At 37.3% G+C, this 26,453-nt stretch overlaps 1 protein-coding gene across 5 annotated transcripts in view; it reads left to right on the top strand.

Annotated features, from left to right (window-relative positions):
- Positions 1-26,453, top strand: part of LOC127881858 (basement membrane-specific heparan sulfate proteoglycan core protein-like) — a 198,207-nt gene that overhangs the window by 157,155 nt on the left and 14,599 nt on the right. For 2 of the 5 annotated variants that reach the window (XM_052430021.1, XM_052430025.1), the window contains 12 exons: positions 2,863-2,952; positions 3,062-3,241; positions 11,640-11,654; positions 13,749-13,881; positions 15,091-15,332; positions 15,536-15,718; positions 16,034-16,183; positions 17,499-17,717; positions 17,868-17,966; positions 18,237-18,458; positions 18,986-19,102; positions 19,565-19,675. In XM_052430021.1, the coding sequence (XP_052285981.1) occupies positions 2,863-2,952; positions 3,062-3,241; positions 11,640-11,654; positions 13,749-13,881; positions 15,091-15,332; positions 15,536-15,718; positions 16,034-16,183; positions 17,499-17,717; positions 17,868-17,966; positions 18,237-18,458; positions 18,986-19,102; positions 19,565-19,675 (1,761 nt within the window). Of the gene's footprint in view, positions 1-2,862; positions 2,953-3,061; positions 3,242-11,639; positions 11,655-13,748; positions 13,882-15,090; positions 15,333-15,535; positions 15,719-16,033; positions 16,184-17,498; positions 17,718-17,867; positions 17,967-18,236; positions 18,459-18,985; positions 19,103-19,564; positions 19,676-24,158; positions 24,174-26,453 lie in introns of all 5 variants that reach the window. The other 3 variants (XM_052430023.1, XM_052430022.1, XM_052430024.1) reach the window with 3 other exon arrangements.

Below are 26,453 nucleotides of genomic sequence, written 5' to 3'. Positions count from 1 at the left end.
TTTGTAAAGGCTAGATAGTCCCAATGTCTCAGGTAGCTCCCAGCAGACAGTTTGTAAAGGCTAGATAGTCCCCATGTCTTAGGTAGAACCCAGCAGACAGTTTTTAAAGGCTAAATAGTCCCCATGTCTCAGGTAGCTCCAAGCAGACAGTTTGTAAAGGCTAGATAGTCCCCATGTCTCAGGTAGCTCCCAGCAGACAGTGTGTAAAGGCTAGATAGTCCCCATGTCTCAGGTAGAACCCAGCAGACAGTGGCTACATAGTCTTCATGTCTCTGGTAGCACCCAGCATGCAGTTTGTAAAGGCTAGATAGTCGCCATCTCTCTGGAAGCACCCAGCAGACAGTTTGTACAGGCTAGATAGTCCCCATGTCTCAGGTAGAACCCAGCAGACAGTTTGTAAAGGCTAGATAGTCTTCATGTCTCTGGTAGCACCCAGCAGACAGTTTGTAAAGGCTAGATAGTTGCCATGTCTCTGGTAGCACTCAGCAGGCAGTTTGTAAAGGCTAGATAGTCCCCATGTCCCAGGTAGCTCCCAGCAGACAGTTTGTAAAGGCTAGATAGTCCCCATGTCTCAGGTAGAACCCAGCAGACAGTTGTTAAAGGCTTGATAGTCCCTATGTTACAGGCAGCTCCCAGCAGGCAGTTCGTAAAGGTTAGATAGTCCCCATGTCTCAGGTAGCTCCCAGCAGGCAGTTTGTAAAGGCTAGATAGTCCCCATGTCTCTGGTAGCACCCAGCAGACAGTTTGTAAAGGCTAGATAGTCCCCATGTCTTTGGTAGCACCCAGCAGGCAGTTTGTAAAGGCTAGATAGTCGCCATGTCTCTGGTAGCACCCAGAAGGCAGTTTGTAAAGGCTAGATAGTAGCCATGTCTCTGGTAGCACCCAGCAGGCAGTTTGTAAAGGCTAGATAGTCGCCATGTCTCAGGTAGCACCCAGCAGGCAGTTTGTAAATGCTAGATAGTTGCCTTGTCTCTGGTAGTACCCAGCAGGCAGTTTGTAAAGGCTAGATAGTCGCCATGTCTCAGGTAGCACCCAGCAGGCAGTTTGTAAAGGCTAGATAGTCCCCATGTCTCAGATAGCACCCAGCGGGCAGTTTGGAAAGGCTAGATAGTCCCCATGTCTCTGGTAGCACCCAGCAGGCAGTTTGTAAAGGCTAGATAGTTGCCATGTCTCAGATAGCACCCAGCAGGCAGTTTGTTAAGGCTAGATAGTTGCCATGTCTTTGCTAGCACCCAGCAGGCAGTTTGTAAAGGCTAGATAGTCCCAATGTCTCTGGTAGCACCCAGCAGGCAGTTTGTAAAGGCTAGATAGTCGCTATGTCTCTGGTAGCACCCAGCAGGCAGTTTGTAAAGGCTAGATAGTCGCCATGTCTCAGGTAGCACCCAGCAGGCAGTTTGTAAAGGCTGGATAGTCGCCATGTCTCTGGTAGCACCCAGCAGGCAGTTTGTAAAGGCTAGATAGTCGCCATGTCTCTGGTAGCAACCAGCAGGCACTCTGTAAACACTGAATAAAGTTTTTTTAAAATGAGTCAAATAGTTGTGCATTTAGGTGTTGTTTAATTTAATCAGTTTTATGGTGCCCTGTACTGTCAGTTTGGGGATTATAAGTTTAAATCCCATGTCTGATGATGTCAGCCACACAACTTTTTATGTCCCCCACTATAGTAGTGGGGGACATATTGTTTTTGCCCTGTCTGTTGGTTGGTTGGTTGGTCTGTTGGTTGGTTGGTCTGTTTGCGCAAACTTTAACATTTTTCAATAACTATTGCTATATTGAATATAGCAACTTGATATTTGGCATGCATGTGTATCTCATGAAGCTGCACATTTTGAGTGGTGAAAGGTCAAGGTCAAGGTCATCCTTCAAGGTCAGAGGTCAAATATATGTGGCCAAAATTGCTCATTTTATGAATACTTTTGCAATATTGAAGATAGCAACTTGATATTTGGCATGCATGTGTATCTCATGGAGCTGCACATTTTGAGTGGTGAAAGGTCAAGGTCAAGGTCATCCTTCAAGGTCAGAGGTCAAATATATGTGGCCCAAATAGCTTATTTTATGAATACTTATGCAATATTGAAGAAGCAACTTGATATTTGGCATGCATGTGTATCTCATGGAGCTTCACATTTTGAGTGGTGAAAGGTCAAGGCCAAGGTCATCCTTCAAGGTCAGAGGTCAAATATATGTGGCCCAAATCGCTTATTTTATGAATACTTTTGCAATATTGAAGATAGCAACTTGATATTTGGAATGCATGTGTATCTCATGGAGCTGCACATTTTGAGTGGTGAAAGGTCAAGGTCAAGGTCATCCTTCAAGGTCAAATATATGGGTCAAAATTGCTCATGTAATGTCACTTCTGCAATATTGAAGCTAGCAATTTTATATTTTAAATGCATGTGTATCTCATGGAGCTGCACATTTTGAGTGGTGAAGGGTCAAGGTCAAGGTCATCCTTCAAGGTCAAACGTCATATAGGGGGACATTGTGTTTCAAAAACACATTTTGTTTTGGTATTACTTTAGACGTTATATCTCCTACCATTTGACCTTACTTTTGATTCAATAAGGGCAGTTACCAGAAGCTAGTAAAATACGAGCTGTAAGGGCAGGTTAAATGCTAAGGTCGCCTAAAGCTGCCCAAAAATAGGATTAGTTGGTAAGCTGACCCTAAGAATGTGACTGAAATGCTTTTAAAATGTGCTTAAAAAATCTAACAAACTATGGTATGTCTTTTTATTGACCAATATTACAGCCATAATTACATGTAATTGGATTTCACATGTGTGCTTGTATTGGTATTATAATGTGAGTTTTTGAATAGATGTATAAGTTAATACCACATGTGCTATGTCCACAGGGGGCAGCTCTATTGACCATGGAAGGGATAAATCCAATGTTCAGGTGGTGAATGTGGGCGACCGCGTCTCCCTTGAGTGCATTGTAACAGGTAAGCAGGAGCAACTATCCATTCATTATACAGTTCTTGTAATCAAAGTTTAAATAGGTGTTTTTGTCCCTTGCCAATATTATGTAAATGTTGTTTGCTGTTGTTCAAGGTACGCCCCTGCCAGTGATAACATGGTCTCGGCCAGACAGACGCCTGCCAGCAGACGCCATCCTGGGAGACGGCATTCTGATCATCCCATCAGCACGTATCGAGGACGCGGGTACTTACACCTGTAAGGCCGAGAACCAGGCAGGCTCAGTCTCCCAACACGTTGTGCTCTATGTCAGAGGTATGTACCCATGATGACATATGTGTATGTACAGGGGCATGGGTAGACTGTAGAAATGACATTCTGAACTGTCTAAATATTTACTTGATTATGCTTGCATTCAATTATGCTTTAGCCCTTGTAGAACTGATTTGATGGCTAATTATTAATTGACTTTATATTGGCGAGAATCTATTTGGTTTGCTAACCCAATAGAGCATGAAGCTTCAAATACATCTAAAAACTGTCAATATGGGAAAAATTCTTCAAGATATTATCAATCAGAGTTCAAATTAAGTTTTGTCAATTTAAGGATCAACCAATCAAAATTCATGATTAGCTTGGCTAAAATGGGTGTAGTTTTTTCAGGCGACAATTTGAAAAATGTCAATACTTTGTTACTTTCATTAAAATGCTGCACTTTAACAACACAAATAAAGTTTTCATATTTTGGTGATAGTCTTCCAGCAATGAAAAGGCCTTGCAAAGTCCGGACAATAAGACCTAGTTAATATAGAATGACAGATTTGATCCACATGATTTATCTTTAGATAGCAGTCTGTTTATGCCTTTTTAGCTCACCTGATTGCTCAGGTGAGCTTTTGTGATCGGTCTTTGTACGTCGTCTGTCCGTCCGTCTGTCCGTTGTCCACATTTGGTTTGTAAACACTCTAGAGGCCACATTTCTTGTCAGATCTTCATAAAACTTGGTCAGGAGATTTGTCCCAATGATATCTCGATTGAGTTCGAAACTGGGTCATGCTGGGTCAAAAACTAGGTCACTAGGTAAAAAAAAAGAAAACCTTGCTAACACTGTAGAAGTCACATTTCATGCCCAATCTTCATGTAACTTTGTCAAAATGTTTGTCTTAATGATATGTTCGTTGAGTTCAAAAGTGGTTTCAGTCCATTGAAAAACATGGCTGCCAGTGGGCGGGGCAGTTTTCCTTATTTTGCTATAGTGAAACCTTGTAAACACTCTAGAGGCTACATTTCTAGGTCCAAATCTTACAAAAACATTGTAAACTCATGTATAATTAGCATTACTTGCAAATGTTTGCATTGCAAATGGACAGTACTCAATCAGAATTAACCATATGCTCACACTGCAAAAGTAAACAGAAGAGAACCAATCTAATATGCTCTAGAGTACTGAATTTTCAACTACCGGTAAGCAATTAAAAAGGCCGTGTAAAAAAAGGTGAGCGAACTAAGGCCATAATGGCCCTCTTGTATACATTAATGTATTAAAGTTATTCTTTGACATTAATTATGATTGGATTGGAATGCACTTTAGAAAGCAAAATTAATCAGAAAGTTAGATGAGTCAACTTGCTGAGACCATGTCTGCATGTCAAATTGACAAGGACAGGGTTTAGTTGAAAACTTTAAGTGAAAGTGACTCTAGTAAGTCATTGTCATCTTTCAAGGAATGTTATAGGGCAGTGATTTTTTTTGCTTTAATTTGTTACAGCCTGTGCCATTTGAATTGGGAAAATTAGCGCGATAAACCGTGAAATTGGGAAAAATAGCGCGATAAACCATGAAATTGGGAAAAATTAAGCATTATAAATAGGATTATAAGTAACAGAAGTGATATTGTTTTTAAGTGCATGTTCAGTGAGTTTTCTAGAAAAGGAGTCTGGTCAAATTGTTGTTTTTTTTAATCAATAAAAGTGGCAAGTTTAGTAATGATTTATGGACAAAAATGACAAAATTCAAGTTATATATTGTGTAAGATGTTTAAACAAGAGGGCCATGATGGCCCTGAATCGCTCACCTGACTCATTAAGATCAGATGAAAACTATGACCTCTATTGTCTACACAATGTTTTTCTATGATTTGACCTAGTGACCTAGTTCCTGACTCTACATGACCCAAATACAATCCCAATCCAGATTTCATCAAGATAAACATTCTGACCACAGTTCATAAATATTGGATGAAAACTGTGACCTCTATTGTCAACACAAGGTTTTTCTATTTATTTGACCTAGATTTTTACCCCAGATGACCCAAATACAATCCCAACCAGATTTCATCAAGAATTCTGACCAAATTTCATAAAGGTTGGATGAAAACTGTTATCTCTAATGTCTACACAAGGTTTTTCTATTTTTTGACCTAGTGACCTAGTTTTTGACCCCAGATGACCCAAATAAAATCCCAACCCAGATTTTATCAAGATAAACATTCTGACCAAATTTCATAAAGATTGGATGAAAACTGTGACCTCTATTGTCTACAGAAGGTTGTTCTATTATTTGACCTAGTGACCTTGTTTTTGACCCCAGATGACCCAAATACAATCCCAAACCGGATTTTATCAAGATAAACATTTTGACCAAATTTCATCGAGATTGGATGCAAACTGTGACCTCTACTGTCTACACAAACAAATTGTTGACGGACGGACGCACGGACACACGCAGGCACGCACAACGGACGCCGGACATCACACGATCACATAAGCTCACCGTGTCACTTCATGACAGGTGACCTAAAAATATGTGTCGGAGATAAACATGAACAGTTGTGGTTAAAATCCCATAGAAACAAGGGCTGTTTGTAAAACATGCATGCCCCCCTATATGGGCTATAAGTTGTAGTAGCAGCCATTGTGTGAATACGTTTTTTGTCACTGTGAATGGTGGTGGTGGTGGTGGTGGTGTAGTAATAGTAGTAGTAGTAGTAGTAGTAGTAGTAGTAGTAGTAGTAGTAGTAGTAGTAGTAGTAGTAGTAGTAGTAATAGTAGTGGTAAAAGTAGTAGTAGTAGTGGCAGTAGTAGTAGAAGTAGTGTTGTTGGTGGTGGTGGTGGTGATGGTGGCGGTACTAGTAGTAGTAGTACTAGTAGTAGTAGTAGAAGTAGTAGTAGTAGTAGTAGTAGTAGTAGTAGTAGTAGTAGTAGTAGTAGTAGTAGTAGTAGTAGTAGGGCTGCAACAATATACCGGTATATCGGTATATATCGCAATACGCAATCCGCATATTGTATTGCGATATGATTTTCATCATACCGGTACGAAAATTTTACAAAAATTCACTCACATTTCGTCCAGAAAAGCCATCCGAAATAATGATAAAAAGGTAAACAAAACAAAGCAGTGTAAATTATTTTTTACGTAAAAATAGCATTCTAAAAAGTGTATTATACGGAGAAGCTTTGTTACATCCATGGGAGCATTCATTCGATGCTTTTGAACAGATTATCGTTGAATTAATTGCGCACAGCTGTAAATGTTTCGTTCTATTCTGATTTGAGCATTATTTGTAATCCGAATTTCGGAAACACGCTTCCAAATTTGAATGCTAACGCGACAATAAAAAATTATAGCGTCAAATACAAAGTGCTTTATCCTTTGTCTCAAAAAAAAGCGCGCGAACATTATACAGACATGTAGAACGTCGCATGGAAAGTATGGGTGTATTTTGTGTTGTATAAAAACGGGAACATCACATCAGCTGAATTAGGTGTGTTCAGTGGGAAAAACGCCCCGGTTGGACGTTATTTCATCACATCTTTAAATAGTAACAATTTCAAAAATGTATTTGATACTTAAGAAAATTTGCGAATGTTTGTGTTTCTTATTATTCTTGAGCACATTTATAGTAAATATTTACCAGAATTTGCTTTAAAATTGGAATTTATGGGATTATCGGGTAATTGGCAAGTTATAATTTTGGTACAACAGGGGACAAAAATATTTATAAATTGCACTCGTCCTGCAGGACAAGTGCATTAAAATTTTCACTCGTCCTGCAAACACATGCACTTGTCGTTCAAATATGTGTGAAAGAAAGATTGCAAAGGACTGATATGACTAACAATGTTTCCTATATCACTGCTAAAATGCTGCTTACTTAGTTATTCATGCCAGCTGATCACAGTCAGAAGAAATGTTAACTTACTTTATTTATGAGGAACACAAAATAAATAAATGAAGACAAATTTGTTTTTTCCTTTTTCTAATGCTTGCGTGCTTTCCATTTCGGATGGTTGAACATCGCTCCTGCCTCCTTTAAAGAACGCTCGTATGTCAGACATTTTTCAGATGAAATTCAGACTGGTTTAAAACCGTACTTCGCAGTAAAATAATTCTTTAAAAAAATCTATACTTACAGTGAATGAAGTCAGATGGTTCCCTGTCAACATGGACGCGCAAAGTTTACACCAAAAAGCCAATATTTACTCGGGACATAGTCTCGCATAACAACGCGCACCTGCTGTATGAAATTTACAATAACGATTTCCGGTTCATTCGCATTCTACTTTCGGAATAGATATGCTTTAAGAAATGATTTTATTTAATGAAAAAGAGTCTTACTGGTCAGAAAATACATATTTTAACATCAGTTTTTTTTCACTCGTCCTGTAGGACGAGAGCTTTAGGGAAATTCACTCGTCCTTTCAAGATTTCACTCGTCAATACGAGCGGACGAGTGGAATTTTTGTCCCCTGTACAAGTTAGCAATATATTGCGATATATTGCAATACGGGTTTTTGAACTGACAATATATTGCAATACGGTTTTTGGCGTATTGTTGCAGCACTAAGTAGTAGTAGTGGTAGTAGTAGTGGTAGTAGTAGTAGAAGTAGTAGTAGTAGTAGTAGTAGTAGTAGTAGTAGTAGTAGTAGTAGTAGTAGCAGTAGCAGAAGCAGTAGCAGCATTACAAGACCAATACTTAAGAATGATCAAATGGGAAAATGTAACCTAGCACTGGCAGTAAATATGGGGCTCATTTACAGGTCAGATTTGGAATCTCTGCTGTAAAATGAGATTTTGAATGAATTAAAGGGAGGCAAATCTGTAATAAAAAGAACATGCATAAACCGTAGTTGTTTCCCTTGTTTGAACCATGCTAAATCCTTACAAGTTTGGCAAGAATTGGATGAAAAATTTGGACTTTATTGCATAAACACCATTTTCTCAATTCAAGGGGAGGTAATTCTGTACTTCATGGACCAATAATGCTCATTTTTTTGTGGGTTCGTGTCCTCATTGATATAAAGACACTGTGCAAATTTGGAAAGGATCGGACAAAAAATGTGGAAGATTTTTGAAAGTTTTCACAAAATAGGCAAAAACGAATAAACATGCAAAGTTCAACGAGCTCCTGTGGCCATGTTTTTTGACGAATCAAATTTCTTTGAACAACTTTTTCAGGGGAGCCGTCAAAGGTCATCCCTGTGAAATTTTTTGAAAATCTAATGAGCGGTTTCTGACAAGAAGATTTTTTAAGGTTTTTACCATATATGGTCATGGCAGCCATCTTGGTTATGTGATCAATTTTTTTTTAACAATTCTTTTGTCCCATGACCTAGGGATGCTCCACATGAAATTTAGTTGAAATTGGCTCAATGGTTTAGTAGAAGAAGATGTTTACAAATTGTTTACAGACAGACGGACGGACGGACGCTGAGTGATCACAATAGCTCACCCCGAGCTATCGCTCAGGTGAGCTAAAAATAAAGTTGAGACCTAGATTTAAGAAATCATAATTAAGTTATATGAGACTTCTTTCTAAAAAAAAAAAAATATATTTTTTTTTTTTTTTTTGGAAGTTGGGCTTTTTTGGGGAAATTTTTGTCAGAATTTTGGGAAAAAACGTGTATTTTTGCGATTGGGAAGCAGCCGAAATTCGGCTGTAAATTTGAGCAAAAAAAATCACTGTAGGGATATGCAGCAGCTTACTTGACTATTTTAGCTGCACCCTGTTCAGACTTATCCCCATAGAAAAAAATGTCTATATTCATACATAAATAATTGTTTCATACGTTGTACTCTGAAATAGCCACATAATATTAGTAAGTCATTAATAAAAATCTCAGTAACTAGTTAAATTTATATTGGCCTTATTATTGCACTTCAGACAGTAGTAAATCTGCCTTATACTGCTTTCTTCAGCCCTATAACAAGGCCAAGATGAATTAAACTCAAATAAAACTATATCATATGTCAGTTATTATTGTACTCAGAATGATTGTTTCAAATATGATATTGTCATCAGGCATACCACAAAAATGACTGTCAATAAATAACGAAGACTTTCAATTAATAACCAAGTGTGTATTTTATATGTACGCTTATCATCAAGACCTTTTCATTTGTCCCTAGCAAGCATGTTTTTTTAGCTCACCTGAGCACAACGTGCTCATGGTGAGCTTTTGTGATCGCCTTTTGTCCGTCGTCCGTCGTGCGTCGTCAACATTTTGCCTTGTGAACACTCCAGAGGCCACATTTATTGTCCGATCTTCATGAAACTTGGTCAGAACATTTGTACCTCGACTCAGTTCGAAACTGGGTCATGCTGGGTCAAAAACTAGGTCACTAGGTCAAAAAAAAGAAAAACCTTGTGAACACTGTAGAAGTCACATTTGATGCCAAATCTTCATGTAACTTTGTCAAAATATTTGTCTAAATGATATGTTGGTTGAGTTCAAAAATGGTTCCGGCCCATTGAAATACATGGCTGCCAGGGGGCGGGGCAGTATTCCTTATATGGCTATAGAGAAACCGTGTGAACACTCTAGAAGTCACAATTTTTGCCCTATCATAATGAAACTTGGTCAAAACATTGGTTTCATTGATATCTCGGACAAGTTTGAAAATGGTCCAGATTGGTGAAAAAACATGGCTGCCAAGGGGGCGAGGAAGTTTTCTCTATATGTATATAGTGAAAACATGTGAACAGTCTAATGTTTAAGAAAGATAACCTGTACGTACTTTCTAATTCTTTCTAACTCCCTTGTTAAAACCTTGTTAACACTCTAGAGGCCACATTTATTGTCCAATCTTCATGAAATTTTGTCAGAAGATTGATCTCAATGATATCTTGGATAAGTTTGAAAATGGTTACATTTGCTTGAATAACATGGCTGCCAAGGGATGGGGCATTTTTCCTTTTATGGCTATATATGGCTATAGTAAAACCTTGTTAACACTCTAGTGGCCACATTTATTGTCCAATCTTCATGAAATTTGGTCAGAAGATTGGTCTCAATGATATCTTGGATGAGTTCGAAAATGGTTACGTTTGCTTGAAAAACATGGCTGCCAAGGGGCGGGGCATTTTTTCTTATATGGCTTTATATGGCTATAGTAAAAACTTGTTAACACTCTAGAGACCACATTTATTGTCCGATCTTTATGAAACTTGGTCAGAAGATTCATCCCAATAATATCTTGGACGAGCTCAAAAATGATGCCGGTTGCTTGAAAAACATGACTGCCAGGGGGCGGGGCATTTTTCCTTATATGGCTATAGTAAAACCTTGTTAACACTGTAGAGGCCACATTTATTTTCCGATCTTCATGAAACTTGGTCAGAAGATTTGTCACAATGATATCTTGGATGAGTTCGAAAATGGTTTCGGTTGCTTTAAAAACATGGCCACCAGGGGGGCGGGGCATTTTTCCTAATATGGCTATATATTGCTTTAGTAAAACCTTATTAACACTCTAGAGGCCACATTTATTGTCCGATCATCATGCAACTTGATCAGACGATTTGTCCCAATGATTTCTTGGATGAGTTCGAAAATGGTTTCAGTTGGTGGAAAAATATGGCCGCCAAGGGGGCGTGGCATTTTTCCTTATACATGTATAGCTATAGTAAAACACTGTTAACACTCTAGAAGCCATATTTATTGTACGATCATCATGAAACTTTGTCAGAAGATTTGTCATAATGATATCTTGGACAAGTTCGAAAATTGTTTCAGTTGCTTGAAAAACATGGCAACCAGTGGGTGGAGCAGTTTTCCTTATATGGACTTATGAATCTTCATAAAACGTTTCAGTATATTTGTTTAAATGATATCTTGGATGTGTATGAAAATGGTTCTGGTCTGTTGAAAAATGTGGCTGCCAGGGTGTTCACTAGTCATGAAAGTTGGTAAGAACATTTTGTTCTAATGACATCTTGGGCAGCACAGAACAGGTCAGTTCCTTTGAATCTCAGGTGAGCGACTTTGGGCCTTTCAGGCCCTCTTGTTTAATGATTCTGTAGAGAAGATCATAGTAGTACATGTACTTAGCATGTTAAATTTCATGAATGTTTATATTATTATTTTGAGTCTCAAACCTACATAAGCAAAGCATTAAAAACTTAAGTTAACATTTACCTTTATCAGTCAATAAAAACAACTCTTTTACTTTCTGATGCTTTGCTATTTCTCAGCTGATGCTTATGTCTTCATTGTTGAAATCATGTAATTGCAAACTCAAAATTGTTGTTTTTATGATACTTAATGTATTGTTGACTTTCATTCATCAAAATAGATAAAATTATGATGAACAATACAAAGTTGCATGCTTATCTTAGCTATATGTAGCATTTGCTTTGAAAGTATTGGATGTAATTGCATGTATATGACTGATATTGACAAACTCGAATGTGTATTGTGTATGGTTTCCCTAGTGGCCGGCGAGTTCTGTAAGTATATCTGTAGGTGTAGTTGGGTGACCACATAGAGGTGGTGGGATCTGGCAATCCTGTCTTCACCTACCAGCGGAAACAGAGCCCTACATCTTTTATATGTCAATATACATGATATGTAAGAGTACAAATAAACTTCATGACTAATACAGACCAACAAGTCTGGTTTGTTTATCCATGTGGCTAAGTAGCTGTACGACACGCTGGCAGGTGGAAGCAGGCTAGTAAGTAGGAGATGTGTTGTGTAGTTTGTAGAGTCACATGACTGTGGAAAGGGTCCCCTCACACACTGGCGCATTTGCATAAATTAAGTGTTGTATCATAGACAGTTCCTTAATCGATAAATGGCAGGAAAGACTTCTCGATTCTTATTATTACAACACGATGGTGATATTAGCTGTAACTTTAACACTTAAATAGTCACAATGGACTTCTAACCACTTGCATATGAATCTCATTTTAATTTAGGTCACATCTGTCTTTTTAGCACCAAACTTTAATCTCATTTGTTTATTGACTAATAAAAAGCTGTTGAAGGTTGTTAAGATGCGCGTTAAACGAGTCACTTTGTAACTTGCTTATAAAAAATTAGTATATTAAATATTCACATTTTAATTTTTGTAGATTCAGGGTTCATGTAACATATACACCTTTAATCCAATCCAAATTCAGTGTTTACATGAAAAGTAAACAAGTTGTAATTATAATGAAACAAATCAGTGTACAGTGGAACCCCTCTAAACCGGACGACCCCGGGACCGGGAGGAAATTCCGGTTTTCAGAGGATTCCGGTTTATAGGGGAAGTTGACTGTTTTACTTTCAGAGGGTCAATTACATAGGCTAATGTGGAAAAACACATACTTGCAGCTAATTTCAATAGTTTATTTATATATAACATGCATTAATTGTGCAGCATCTTGAGTGTAGTTTAGGCAACATCTCTGACTCTTTGATCAGTTTGGTTTTGTCTTCTAGAGACATTTTATCGCGCCTTTGCTTAGGAGGAGGTTTGGACATATTTAGTCTTCCTTATATTAATTGCCAAGTAGAAAATATAAATGAATATCTAAATGAAACTGCTTCAAGAACTCTGCAAATCACCATTTTATATGACACTTAATTAGCAATTGTAAAAATTTAGGATGGCTTCTTACATCGAAAACAAAACACACTAAAGAACCCTATTGTGTTATCAGTAATTATAATCAGTCTTATCACTTCTATTGACCGATATGTACTTCACATGCCAAGTCTCGTTAAATTGTTTTGCGATTTTTACAGTTTGCAAAATTTTCGACCACCTTTATTAATTTCACGCCTCTTTAATCGGCTATTCACCAGTTTTTGACTCTAGGTCTGAGGTGCAATAAACCGATCCTGACCGGTTTAGACAGGTACAATTACGTATGGAATGACCCAAGTTTGATCCAAAGAATGACCGTTTTTCATAATTGAGGGGATTCTGGTCTTGCGGAGATATTTTACGCATGGTTTTATAGGGAAAAAATTGGGACCGGACAAATTGTCCGGTTTAGAGAGGATTCCGGTATATAGAGGATCCGGTTTAGAGGGTTTCCACTGTATTATTTTTTCAAGTTGGTTACAGTTATGAGTTGTATTATTATTATTATTGGTTATATTAATCTGTATGCAGATAAAAATGTATATTCATATTCACTTTACCTAAGCTTATATATAAGAGCTATCAACTTCTTGTGTACCAATAAACAGAGGTTTCAGTTTACATACATGTATTTACGTTTGTTCTACTTAAATGATGAATATTGCTGGTGACTTTAAGTTATGGCTTTGACATAATGAACATAATTACAGGTACATTTACACAATTAACATTTGAACATTGGTTTACAAATGAGTGATATATACTTTTAATGTGTACACTGGAGACTGTTCCACTTAAACATAGCCAAGTAATTAAATACCCAGCTGTGTGTATATTTACACTTGTTTACTATTACATCTCCAAAAAACGAGATTTTCGTTATACCCAGAATAATATATTTCATGTGTATACTGTATATATTTCTGACTGTGTGTTTCACTATAAGCTTGATTACAATGTATTACAGCCCGCCCTGAAGTGACTGCGCCCGCCAGTGCCCGGGCTGCCTTGGGCGACAGCGTGTCACTTGTGTGTGATGCCCAGGGCTTCCCCTCACCTGACATCACCTGGTTCCGCAAGGATGGCAAAGAGATGCCAACGTAAGATCCCTCCTCATCCCCTACAGGCTACACTCTTAGAACCTGAAGATTTTCTGCTCATCATTCTTTGATACAATGTGCAATATTTTATGGTCATAGGCATACAAATTATTAACTAATTTATATATATTTTGCATTTCTCTATGTCAGTTATGATACACTATCATATAGTTTTTTTAAGGTTGTCCATCAATAGCTCAATTTTGCAAAAAAATCTCACAGTTATTAAAATATCTTACAATCTGTAAGACACTTGAATTTTAACTGAATTAAATATGTAAACTGTACAAAAATGTCCAATGTCGACTATTTGGGTTTGGTTAGTACATTGGAAACATGCTTAAGGGGCTCTCATGTGACCAAATTCTTATGAAATGTATACATGGACGGATAAAAGGAACTCTCTTGTCATCATCAGCTACATTATTATAACTTACTGCTCTGCAACATGAAATGATTGTGTAGAAAGCAATTGTTTAGACGTTTTTATTTAACGGTATGTCATACATTAAGGACCTGGGCTCATGTTTACCAAACAGTTCTTAGGTTTAAGTCTAAGAATAAAGAATGTTCTTTTAATGTGAGTTTTCAAGAATTTCTTTTTGATTCCAACTTGGCATTAAGGTCCTCTATGAACATCATCCTTCATGTAGATTATTTTTTTAATAACATAATTACCAGTGGTAGCCTGTATCTTGTCAAACACAGGATGTATTTTTCATGGTTCTAAGAGCATTTTTTCTACTTAAGTCTAAGAGTGGGTTGGTGACTACAGGTTCAGATACTTAAGTCAGATGTTAAGGTAACAGTTCAAAATCAAAGATCAACACTTTGTTCAGAGCATAACTTTAACAAGCATGATTGAATTGTCAAATATAGTGAGTCTCAGTGTCACATTAAAAATCAGGTCACTAGGCTTACAGTTACAGTTCAAGATCGAGGTCAAGTGCAAGAAATCACACATTGCACAGTGCATAATTTTGTCCAGCATATATAACATGGATAGGTTTTCAAATAACTAAGCGGAATTGCCAGGATTGTTTGATGTAGTATCATGTGCAAAACCCATTCCCTAGGTTAAAGGTCAAGTTAAAATTCAAAGATCAATTATATTATAAGAAATAAGTTATGATGTTTCCTCAAAAAGACTAGAGTGTATGTTTGTTACTATGGAACTCTTGAAAATGAATATAGGTTTGATTACTTCAGAGACTACACTATTGTTGATGGAGACTTACGTATCAATCGTGTGAGACCAGAGGATGCTGGTACGTATGTGTGTCACGCAGAGAATGAGCACGGCGGGTCAGACCGTCCTGTGAGCCTGGATGTTGGGGCACTGGTTCCCCACTTCTCACAGAACCCACAGTCCTACATCGCCTACCAGCCACTGAACGATGTCTACCTAGACTTCGATATCCTCCTCTCATTGAGGCCCGAGTCAACTGAAGGTAACAACACAGCACTTTACAATATGTGGTCTTGTTTTCTAAATATTTCTTGGGAGAAAAAAAAATACTTCATAATAATCACTTTGATTCAGTTTGATAATTTGCTGTAATAATTCTTGATGAACGTAAATATTATTCTATTTATCAATCATGCTTGCCTTGTCCTTGAGCTGTTGATATGTCTTGATTTTGCGACTGTGCAGGTATGGTGTTGTACAACGGTCAGTTTGAAGATGGTGGTGGAGACTTTGTGTGCTTTGGACTGAATGAAGGCTACCCAGAGTTCAAGTTTGACGTGGGGTCTGGTCCAGCAATCATCCGTGGCAACAACACACTGGGACTCAATGAGTGGCACACAATTAAACTCACCCGCAACAGGAAGAAAGGTATCAGTCCATTGCAAAACATGGCCGGCATTTGTCAGGGCAGTTTTCTTTTTTTGTGGCTATAGTTAAATCATTTGAATATAAAACCTTGAGAACAATTACAAGTACAGAACAGTTTAGTTTCTTGGGTCATATTTGAGTGCTTAAGGGCCTTCTTGCCATCTTATTAATTCAATCTTAACTTTACTTACACAGTTTGTATAAGACAAAATATATTTTTTTAAATACCATAGTTTTATTATTATCAAATGTAAACAATAGAAGCAATTGGTGTGTTGAACTTGCTTACAAAAGGGTGCTTAAATTGTTTTGTAGGTTCGATGGTGGTGGACAGTGAGCCTGCGTACACAGGGGAGTCCCCAGGCTACTTCACAGGCTTGGACCTTGCAGGCAACATGTACCTGGGCTCTGTACCTAACTACAACAACATACCCAAGGTCGTAGGATACAGGGAGGGATTTGTGGGTAGGTGCACCCAGAAACAGTGCTACATGTACATTGTCAACTAAACTAACAACAACTGATTCAGCTCACAACTCTGTGGAAGACGGACAAACACAACATTGAAGTCGGACATACACAACATTGAAGTCACACAAACACAACATTGAAGTCACACAAACACAACATTGAAGTCACACAAACACAACATTGAAGTCACACAACATTGAAGTCACATTAACACAACATTGAAGTCATACAAACACAACATTGAAGTCACATAAACACATCATTGAATTCACATAAACACAACATTGAAGTCGCACAAACATAACATTGAAGTTAGACAAACACAACATTGAAGTCACACAACACAACATTGAAGTCACATAAACACAACATTGAAGTCACACAATCACAACATTGAAGTCACACAAACACAACATTGAAGTCACACAAACACAACATTGAAGTCACACAAACACAACATTGAAGTCACACAAACACAACATTGAAGTCACACAAATACAACATTGAAGTCACACAAACACAACATTGAAGTCACACAAACACAACATTGAAGTCACATAAACACAACATTGAAGTCACACAGACACAACATTGAAGTCACACAAACACAACATTGAAGTCACACAAACACAACATTGAAGTCACACAAACACAACATTGAAGTCACACAAACACAAAATTGAAATAACACAAACACGACATTGAAGACACACAAACACAACATTGCAGTCAGACAAACACAACATTTCAGTCACACAAACACAACATTGAAGTCACACAAACACAACATTGAAGTCACACAAACACAACATTGAAGTCACACAAACACAACATTGAAGTCACACAAACACAATATTGAAGTCACATAAACACAACATTGAAGTCACACAAACACAACATTGAAGTCACACAAACACAACATTGAAGTCACACAAACACAACATTAAATTCACACAAACACAACATTGAAGTCACACAGACACAACATTGAAGTCACACAAACACAATATTGAAGTCACATAAACACAACATTGAAGTCACACAAACACAATATTGAAGTCACACAAACACAACATTGAAGTCACACAAACACAATATTGAAGTCATATAAACACAACATTGAAGTTTGAAATGATCAAGTTAAAGGTGAACCTTTTCATATAAAGAAAAGAATAAATTCTCTGAGACCTGTACTTCAATTATATTAGGTGTAGATTATCGAATCATGGGTTAAATATGTTATAATGTTCTGTTTTTTTAATCTCTTTAAGCACACATGAGAGCTGTGATGTTTACTGTTGTGTTTCAGGCAGCATCAGTGAGGTGAAGATCAAGGGGGTGTCTCTGGACCTGGGGGGAGAGGCGGTGGAGCTGGTTGGGGTGGGGCAGTACAGCGCCTGCAAGGACAGCCCCTGTGCCAACGGGGGACGTTGTCTGCCTGCCAATCTACAGTATGGCTTCAAGTGTCTGTGTGCCCAGGGATACACGGGGGCCAGGTGTGAAGAGACCGGGGAACAGTGCTACCCAGGTAACCAGTCTCAGAACAACTTGACATGTGACAAGTATAAAACTCCCTTGTGTTTGGTTCATGGCAACATCTCTTTTGTATGCATATATAATTTGGTGCCCATATGCTCTGTTAGATACTTGTTCTATATAGTTGCTTGTGTGTATGCAGGTGTTTGTGGGGTACAAGGGCGGTGCTACAACCTGCCAGGAAGGGGTGGCTTCAGGTGCATCTGTCCCCTCGGCAAGACCGGCACTGGGTGTCTCACAGGTATGGGGTGTGCGCTACAAACATGGACACTGAATTCTACACCATACACATACATAGGATTAATGTTTTTCAGGAAATATTTTCAGATTTAATAATTTCTTCTTTCAGCAGTAAAAAAGTTATATAGTAGGAAATATATAGATTTATGTTTAAATTCAACATGATATGCATAAATCCAAATTTTAAAATGTAAAGAAATTCAAGTAGTATTTATATATATGATGTGGTTGTGGATAAGCTGTAAATACTGTCAACTGATTGTACATACAGATGTGAGTGTTACCAATCCATTCTTCAACTCCACCTCGTTCATCTCATACCCCCCTATGAACAACGCTCCGTTTGCCATCAATATTGGAGTAGAGTTCAAGCCCCAGTCCCTGCAGGACGGCATCATCCTGTACGAGGGGGACAATGAGGACGGCACTGGAGACTCACTAGCACTTGTGCAGAAGGACGGATACCTCGAGTTCAGATTTGACACCGGATCAGGTTAAACCAGCACTTCTGTCATGGAAATTCATTCTATCGATTTCTGCTCAAGAAACCATTCTTTGAAACTTGGATTTAACTAAGTTCAGTAGTCTTTGTTGTAATTCATCAGTTTTTGTGATCATCTGCTATGAAAATTGAAGTAGGCAACAAATTGTGTGTGATATCTTTCAGAGTCTTTATTGTCCCCTACCGGTGAAACCGGAGGGGACTTATGGTTTGCACTCCGTCCGTCAGTCTTTCTGTCAGTCCGTCACACTTTTCTGGATCCTGCGATAACTTTAAAAGTTCTTCATATTTTTTCATGAAACTTAAAACATGGATAGATGTCAATATGGAGATAATGCACGTCATTTCATTTTGTTCCTACGTCAAAAACTCTGGTTGCTATGGCAACAAATATATATTAAATTTTTATTTTTATTTTTTTTACTGACAATGGTGGAGTTTCACCGGTAGGGGACCATATTGCTTGGCAATCTCTTAGACCATGTGTTAAAACATTTGAGGGTACTTTCCATTTCTAGGTCCAGCTGTGGTGCGTAGCCGCAATCCACTGCGTGTGAATGAGTGGACGAGAGTTCGTGCCAGTCGCAATCATCGGGAGGGCAGTCTTACCATCAATGATGAGCAACCAGTCACAGGTACGCTGTCCATCCATGCATTACCAATTACACATCTGCAGTAAACAGTAATATCCACATTTAGCATATTTTTAAGAGTTCTAGAGGTGTGTAATTAAATGCATATGTATGTTACTTTAATGTTCTAAGTTGGAATGATATTATCTTAATATATAATTACTGATACAATAACCATAACCTGCATTCTATATATACACAGTGTATTCTACTTTTTACAGAAGTTTGCAAATGTTTGTTTCGTAATGCATAGCCTAAACAATTTAGCAGTGAGAAGCAGTTGTTCTTTAGTTTTAAGAAAATAATTGTTTGATGTGCAATAAGTTAATAGTATTCATTATGTAAATGTATTGTTACTAAATAAATGGTTTATATTTATACATAATATATATGCTCATTTTTTCTTTTCGTTTGGGTGCTGCAATATGTGATGTTAATGTTTGCATTTTCCCTCTGTGCATGCAGTAAGAGGTTGGTCAGACATCCAGAGTGACCAATCCTCTCTGTCACGTTATGACAACTATATCTCTCGTTACTACAACTCCTACAAACATATGTCTAGACGAGTAAGACGAGGTAAAATTTTCCAACTGGGCGATGGCAGTCTGTAGTTGTGACTTGTGCCTCTCTATAGCAGAATCGTACGCACTGTAGACAGAAACATTGTGTTATTCTTCATGTCTCACTGCTTCATTCAAATAATACTCCTTTATTTCTTTTCTATTAATGTCATTATGTCATTTTTATTTTATTTTATTTTAATAAAATGCATCTTAGCCAGAGTGTGCTCTTACAATGATACTAATATGTGAACATGTGTTTCCTTCATGGTGTCATACTCAGTGTGCACGATATATATATATTAGATATTATATAGCACATTTGTATATTCTGACAATCTGATATTAAGAATTATGAATTGTGTTGCAGTATTGATTCTAATGATATCCCATGAGCTTTCCTATTTGCTGTAGAATTTTGACATTATATGCCCCCCCCCTTTCCCAAAAGTACTACAGTTGGTATGGTTATAAATCAGGGGAAAACCAGCAAGCAATAATGCCTTCTTGTCTGTCAACTTGTATTTCTCTGGTTGATAAAGCTTTATTTGGTTAGAATCTAAACACATAGCTATGTAATAAGACTTATTAATTTCTGAATATAAATTAATAACATTTATTTTCGCGGAAACGATTGTTGTTTACTGGTTTCTATAGATACGATTACGGAATACTTTGTCTGTTTCGTTATGTACGGATTTCCTTGGTGGAGATCGTTAGTACAATAGAATTACGCGATTTCTGTACCACGTGATATGACGTCATTCCGCCTTTTTGTTAACGGCCTGTGCTGGTATTTTTAATCGTCAAAACCGTTTACAATTATATCTCGAGCAATCTGCGGTAATTCCTCGAGGCAGAAAACGGAAGCAAGTGGAATCATTTGTACGACTTAACCCGATTACTGGAACCTGATCCAGGTAGTGTTTTTTCTTGATTTTGGGGTATATGTTTCGTGCATCATAAAATGTTCCTTTTATACAGACAACTAAGCGGGTGTGGCGTTAGTGGGGAATCTGTTAATACATTATGTCTTGATTTAGCAAATAATCAATCATTCGTGGGCGATCCCTGAATACGGGTCAGTCACGCGAATTACGGCGTTAAACACACATGCAATGACTTGGCCGCGCACGCGCCAGTTTCGCTGAAACAACTCATTGCGAGGGCTGATAATGCGAGTGCGATTAGTACATCACATTTAATTTTCAAATAAATATTCATATCATTCCTGTTACAAATGGACTCAGTATTTTCAACAAATTATCTTAGTTGAACACGCAAAATCATGTAATAAGTGTGTGACAATAAGCTATTCTAATTATAGAATTGTAGCAAGTCTATTTTCTACTTCGTCAATATTATGTATTTCATATATCATAATATTTAACATTGTTTTTGGCAATATATCATGTTCTACCAAAGTAATTAATCGTTTAATGTTGTTGTTGCATTTTTATTTCATTCTTAAGACAATTCTTTTTCTCCTCACATCAATAGTTTCTAAAATTCTCTTATCACGGTTATCCAATACTTAATTGTGTCTACCTTATTAATGACTTGCTTTCAGTGTGAGCACCGTCTGTTATCATTCCCTAGCTAATACACGACGTTTAGTGTATCTGGCATTTGTTAGAAAAACATTTGTCCTACACAAAGCCTTAACCGGAGATAACAGCGACAATTTTGTGGAAAATAAGCGAACATGTATTTTGAGGGAACGATTTTGTCTTACGTGTTGTTAAAATTGTTACCTTGATTTTATCTATGTCACCATTTCATTTGACAGAAATTCGGCATTGATTAAATTAATATTTGTCAAATAGAATTTCCTATATTCAATAACAAGTTAAACTCACAGTTTTACGTAAAAAAAATTTCTCAATATGATTTTACGAAAAGAGAAGTATAAAATGTGTTATGACAGGTTATGTTATTCTATTTCCTGGTACGCCTCCCTAATTAAAAATTGTGCAGATAAAGAAAACTATAAAGTGCATCGTGAACAAACAGAAAATTCATTTATTACACAGTGGCAATCGCTTATAGGGTTCATTACTTTGTTTGCAGGGAGATTCCAGCCGGCCGCCCGTTTTCGTAGGTTATTAATTAACACATCATGCGGCACACTAAATGCCCTTCACCGCATTCATATAACGCGAGCTGTTGGGCGAGACCTTGAAATGTGGTTAACATTTTTACGCTATGACAATGGAGTGTAGATTTTTCCATGACAATTTATTGCGGTCAAATGTAAGTTGGTTTCTACAAGGGAACTCGTGTAAACGTTACGTCAGAGTACACATAAATGGATTTCCTTTTTATTCCTAAATTAAGTTGGTTCTAGAGTAAAGCTAAGTCGGCAATGCCAGCTGAAAAAATCTTTTAATGCTATACAAGTAACCAAGGCTTTTCTGGATATTTGACATTCAAGAGTATTTTAAACTTTATGATGGCGCTTGGGGAGGTTGGTAGATTAGAATTATGAGTAGAATACCTTTTCAAGTATGATACACACTTGTCGCGAACTGCGATTAATAATACCTTGGGTGTGGATGCTGGATCTGATATCTGATATTGTTCGAGAGAGTTTGTTGGTTTAAGATTAAATGTGCTCTGTTGCTAGCAAGATGCCATTTTCGGCTGTTTATGTTGTGAATGTTGATAAGTGTGGGTCTGTTTTCACACGGGCGTAAACTAATTCACATGTCATTGCATAGATTTCCCCAAAACTGTTATACTATGTTGAAACGCACAAAAACTGTTATACAATGTTGAAACGCAGAGGCGATACCTTGAGAGAAAAACTTGTATGTGTCTAATCGCTGGTTGTACGATTATTGGTATTAAAGGTCCGAGTTCAATAGTGTGTAATGGCCGGTTGAGCGTTTATGGTGCTTAAATGGCCGTGTTTCAAAAGTGTGACATCGCTGGTTGAGCGAGTTAATAAGCCACGTCACAGGTTACCAATAGTTTGTCAGTCAATTCGTGGTTTTCGTACAATACTGCACCAAAATTTGTGGGGGATAAATTTGTGAAATTTATTGTGGCGGAAAATTCTGTTTGCCGGGGGATTGGAGGGGCATGCGTACTGATTCTACAACAATTATCTCTACAAGCTAACCTTAGCAACAATGACTCAACACATTGGCTCGAATGGACTCTGGGATTCAGGCGTAGTATATCAATCAAATTTAAAGGTTAAGCTTTAAAAATAGTAGCAATGCCACTGGGAAAAACTTGTATGTGTCGTAATAAATGTCCGAGTTAAAAAGTGTGTAATGGTCAAGTGACCATTGGTATTAAAAGTCCGAGCTAAAAAGTGTGTAATGGTCAAGTGACCATTGGTATTAAATGTCCGAGTTAAAAAGTGTGTAATGGTCAAATGGCCATAGGTATTAAATGTCCGAGTTTAAAAGTGCATAAAGGTCAAGTGACCATTGGTATTAAATGTCCGAGTTAAAAAGTGTGTAATGCGGTATCGCTTTGCAAGTATAGCGATGAAGTAAAGTGTGATCGCAAGTGTAGCGATCAAGTAAAGTGTGATCGCAAGTGTGGCGATCAAGTAAAGTATGATCGCAAGTGTAGCGATCAAGTAAAGTGTGATCGCAAGTGTAGTGACCAAGTAAAGTGTGATAGTAAAGTGTGATCGCAAGTGTAGCGATCAAGTAAAGTATGATCTTAAGTGTAGCGATCATTGATATTAATAGGTCAAGCGACTGGTGAGCTAGGTCTAGCCCAATCAAGTGAATGGTTTTTCCTGGCCCGGTCACTTGATGAGCTAGAGCATTTTTATTTGGGTAGGCGGTGTTGCTACTATAGCGTCGTTACTTCACAACGGTAAATCAACGTGTGCTCTTCCACCTCCGGTAGGCATAATTTTTCATGCAGCCTGCTTCCACAAGTGAATCATCCAATCTTTCGAGGCTCGTGGTTACCAGCGGCTGTTTCTGAATAACGCTGCGGCCATTATATCCCACTCTCTTACTTGCATAATATATTATTTAGATCTGTTAGTGAATACTTAATACATGTTCATTCGATTTCATTTGTGTGATGTTTATTGGGAGGCAAAATATATTGCAATAAGGTCATTAAACTAGTCAACTGAACTAATGTGTTGTTTAATCGTTATCGTTGCAGTCGTAAAATAAATTACAAAACATCATGTTCACAATGATTCTATAATAATTATTCATAATTCTTATCTCCTCTGTATGACAAGTCAAAAGTGTTTCTTTTGTAGTCATTCAGTAGTATTGGTATTTGAGTTGTACTTCCTACATATCTGTATCTGGTATCTTTTAGTTGTTGGTGATGTGAACTGACTTAATGCACCTGCTCTATCACATCTACACCATACGGGGCTATTTTGAACCCTTATTAATGGATATGTAATTAGCTTAGCAACCTTTCATTGTTACATGATTTTTTTTAAATTTTTGTTGATTATATATACATATTCCTTACAATTGTTCTCATTTGTTATTTCAATGAAGGCTTAGATTGGTCAGGTATGAAATGCTAACTATAGTTCTTGCTGCTCTTGTGCTGCACGATAGACTTGATATGCAACCTGGACAATGTGGTCACATTGTGCATGGGTGTGTTTGGACAAGCAGTTTGTTACTAGTCCTTTTATTGCCAAACAGATGCATGTAATTCCTGTTGTTAAATGAAACTCTCAAGTATAACAGTTTTGTCATTTCATTGTCTTTTAGACAATAACATTTGATAAATTATTTTAGAAAAAGAAGTTGTCTTACCTCAGAGAAAATACATACCAAATATCCAAGACTTTGTGTAATTGCTGTTTATTTGCATGTGTTGCAAAAGTAATATTTAGCTTGACTATTCACCAAATAGTTTCATCTGTTCTACTCGCCTTTGTTGGAGTCAGTGTCAGAGTTTGTGTAATGCTCTGGTTAAGGTAAAAGGGCATCACCTTACTGTCACTGTCTCTACAACAGGTATTCACTTGAAACTTCTCACATGTGTTTTGGATCATTGTGTGAGGAATTGACAAAGTTCCAGAGATCTGACCTGCAATGAAGCAGAATTATGCCCGTTTTTGTGCATATTTGCATTGAACAATTTCATATCTGTATATCTATCAATTATTGAAACTTGATACTTGTGTTCAACAGTCATTGACCAAGACCTATAACTTATCAGATTTTAAGAATAACTATGGGTCTATGCCCTCATTTGTTCTTATAAAGGTACGATTAAGGTGTCCGTGTAAGATGAAATTTACTAAAACTATAACTATTGTGTGTGTTCTATAACTTTATTTTGGCTGGAGGTCATGTGCTGCTATTTTGTGTTGCTGTTTCTTATATGCAGACCATTCTTGCTATTTAATTAAATTCAACTAAATCAATGTGTTTAAAAGTTGGAAAATCTAGTTTCTTGGCATGGTAGCATGTCTTTAAAAAAAATATAATGTCAGCTTTAATTTTACATATACTATATAAATCCTATTGATATTCAACTTGAAGTATATCTGGAAATGCACCTGATACTTTAATACTAGAGAATAGTCATGTAAGCAAACCTTGATTTAACATGAACAATTGGGGGACCATTTTTATAGATAAATACTGATAAGTTCTTGAATATCTGAGGGTCTTTGTTTTAGACATGACTATTCTCTGATCTTATGGAAATTAAATGTGATTGTAGTGACACTTGGAAAAAAAATAATCACAGATTGGCTTTGGCAATGCTGTTTGTTTGCCTTTTTGTTCATGTATTGATATGTTGTATTATTAAGAAAATTGGCTATTGCATTGCTTACATTAGTGCCTGCGAGGCAGAGTTTGTTGCACATACTACTGAAGTGTGTGGATACTGTGTATGTTATGAATGTAAGTAAGCAGTAGATGTCAGGCTTTGGTTGCAGCTTGAGTGTGCTAGCTAACCTTGATGTCCCATGCAATTGAGTGCACTAAACGTTAATATTTTAATCTTTATTGATACATGAGTAGGATTTAAATGTATGTGTCCAGTACTTTGTTGTGCATGATGTCATGTTGAAATAATGATCATCATATCAACATGACAAGTTGTGTGCAGCAACCATCTTGCTTTAAGGTTAATGTAACAGTGGCCACTTGGAGTTGGTGCATATTACTTATATTGCCGTTAATTTCGTCTTGCTTTGTAGGATTAGAGTAATTGGTACAAATATTCATTATATCTTAAAGAATGCATCCTGCCATAACTAAAAAGTACTTAAACTGATAAAGATCATGTTTTTACTCTGGCAATATTAAATCAGTAGGTGACTGCTGTTTTGTTTGAAACAAGGCTAGTGTTTTATGGAAAGCTATTGTTTTTATCTCACCTGAGAACAATGTGCTCATGGTGAGCTTTTGTGATCGCCTTTTGTCCGTCGTGCATCTTGCGGTGTGTAGTGTCAACATCTGTCTTGTTAACACACTAGAGGCCACATTCATTGTCCAATCTTCATGAAACTTGGTCAGAAGATTTTCCCCAATAATATTTTGATAGATTTCTTAATTGGCTCCGGTTGGTTGAAAAACATGGCTCGCAGGGGGCGGGGCATTTTACCTTATATGGCTATAGTAAAACCTTGTTAACACTCTAGAGCCCACATTTATTGTCCCATCTTCATGGAACTTGATTAGAACATTTATCCCATTGATATCATAGATGAGTTTGAAAATGGTTCCAGTTGGTCAAAAAACATGGCAGCCTGGGGGTTGGGCATTTTTCCTAATTTGGCTATAGTTAAACTTTGTTAACACTCTAGAGGTCACATTTATTGT

This window comes from Dreissena polymorpha, chromosome 5 (genome assembly GCF_020536995.1).
Source record: "Dreissena polymorpha isolate Duluth1 chromosome 5, UMN_Dpol_1.0, whole genome shotgun sequence".
NCBI lineage: Eukaryota > Metazoa > Mollusca > Bivalvia > Myida > Dreissenidae > Dreissena > Dreissena polymorpha.
This window is presented reverse-complemented; position numbering and strand designations above follow the sequence as displayed.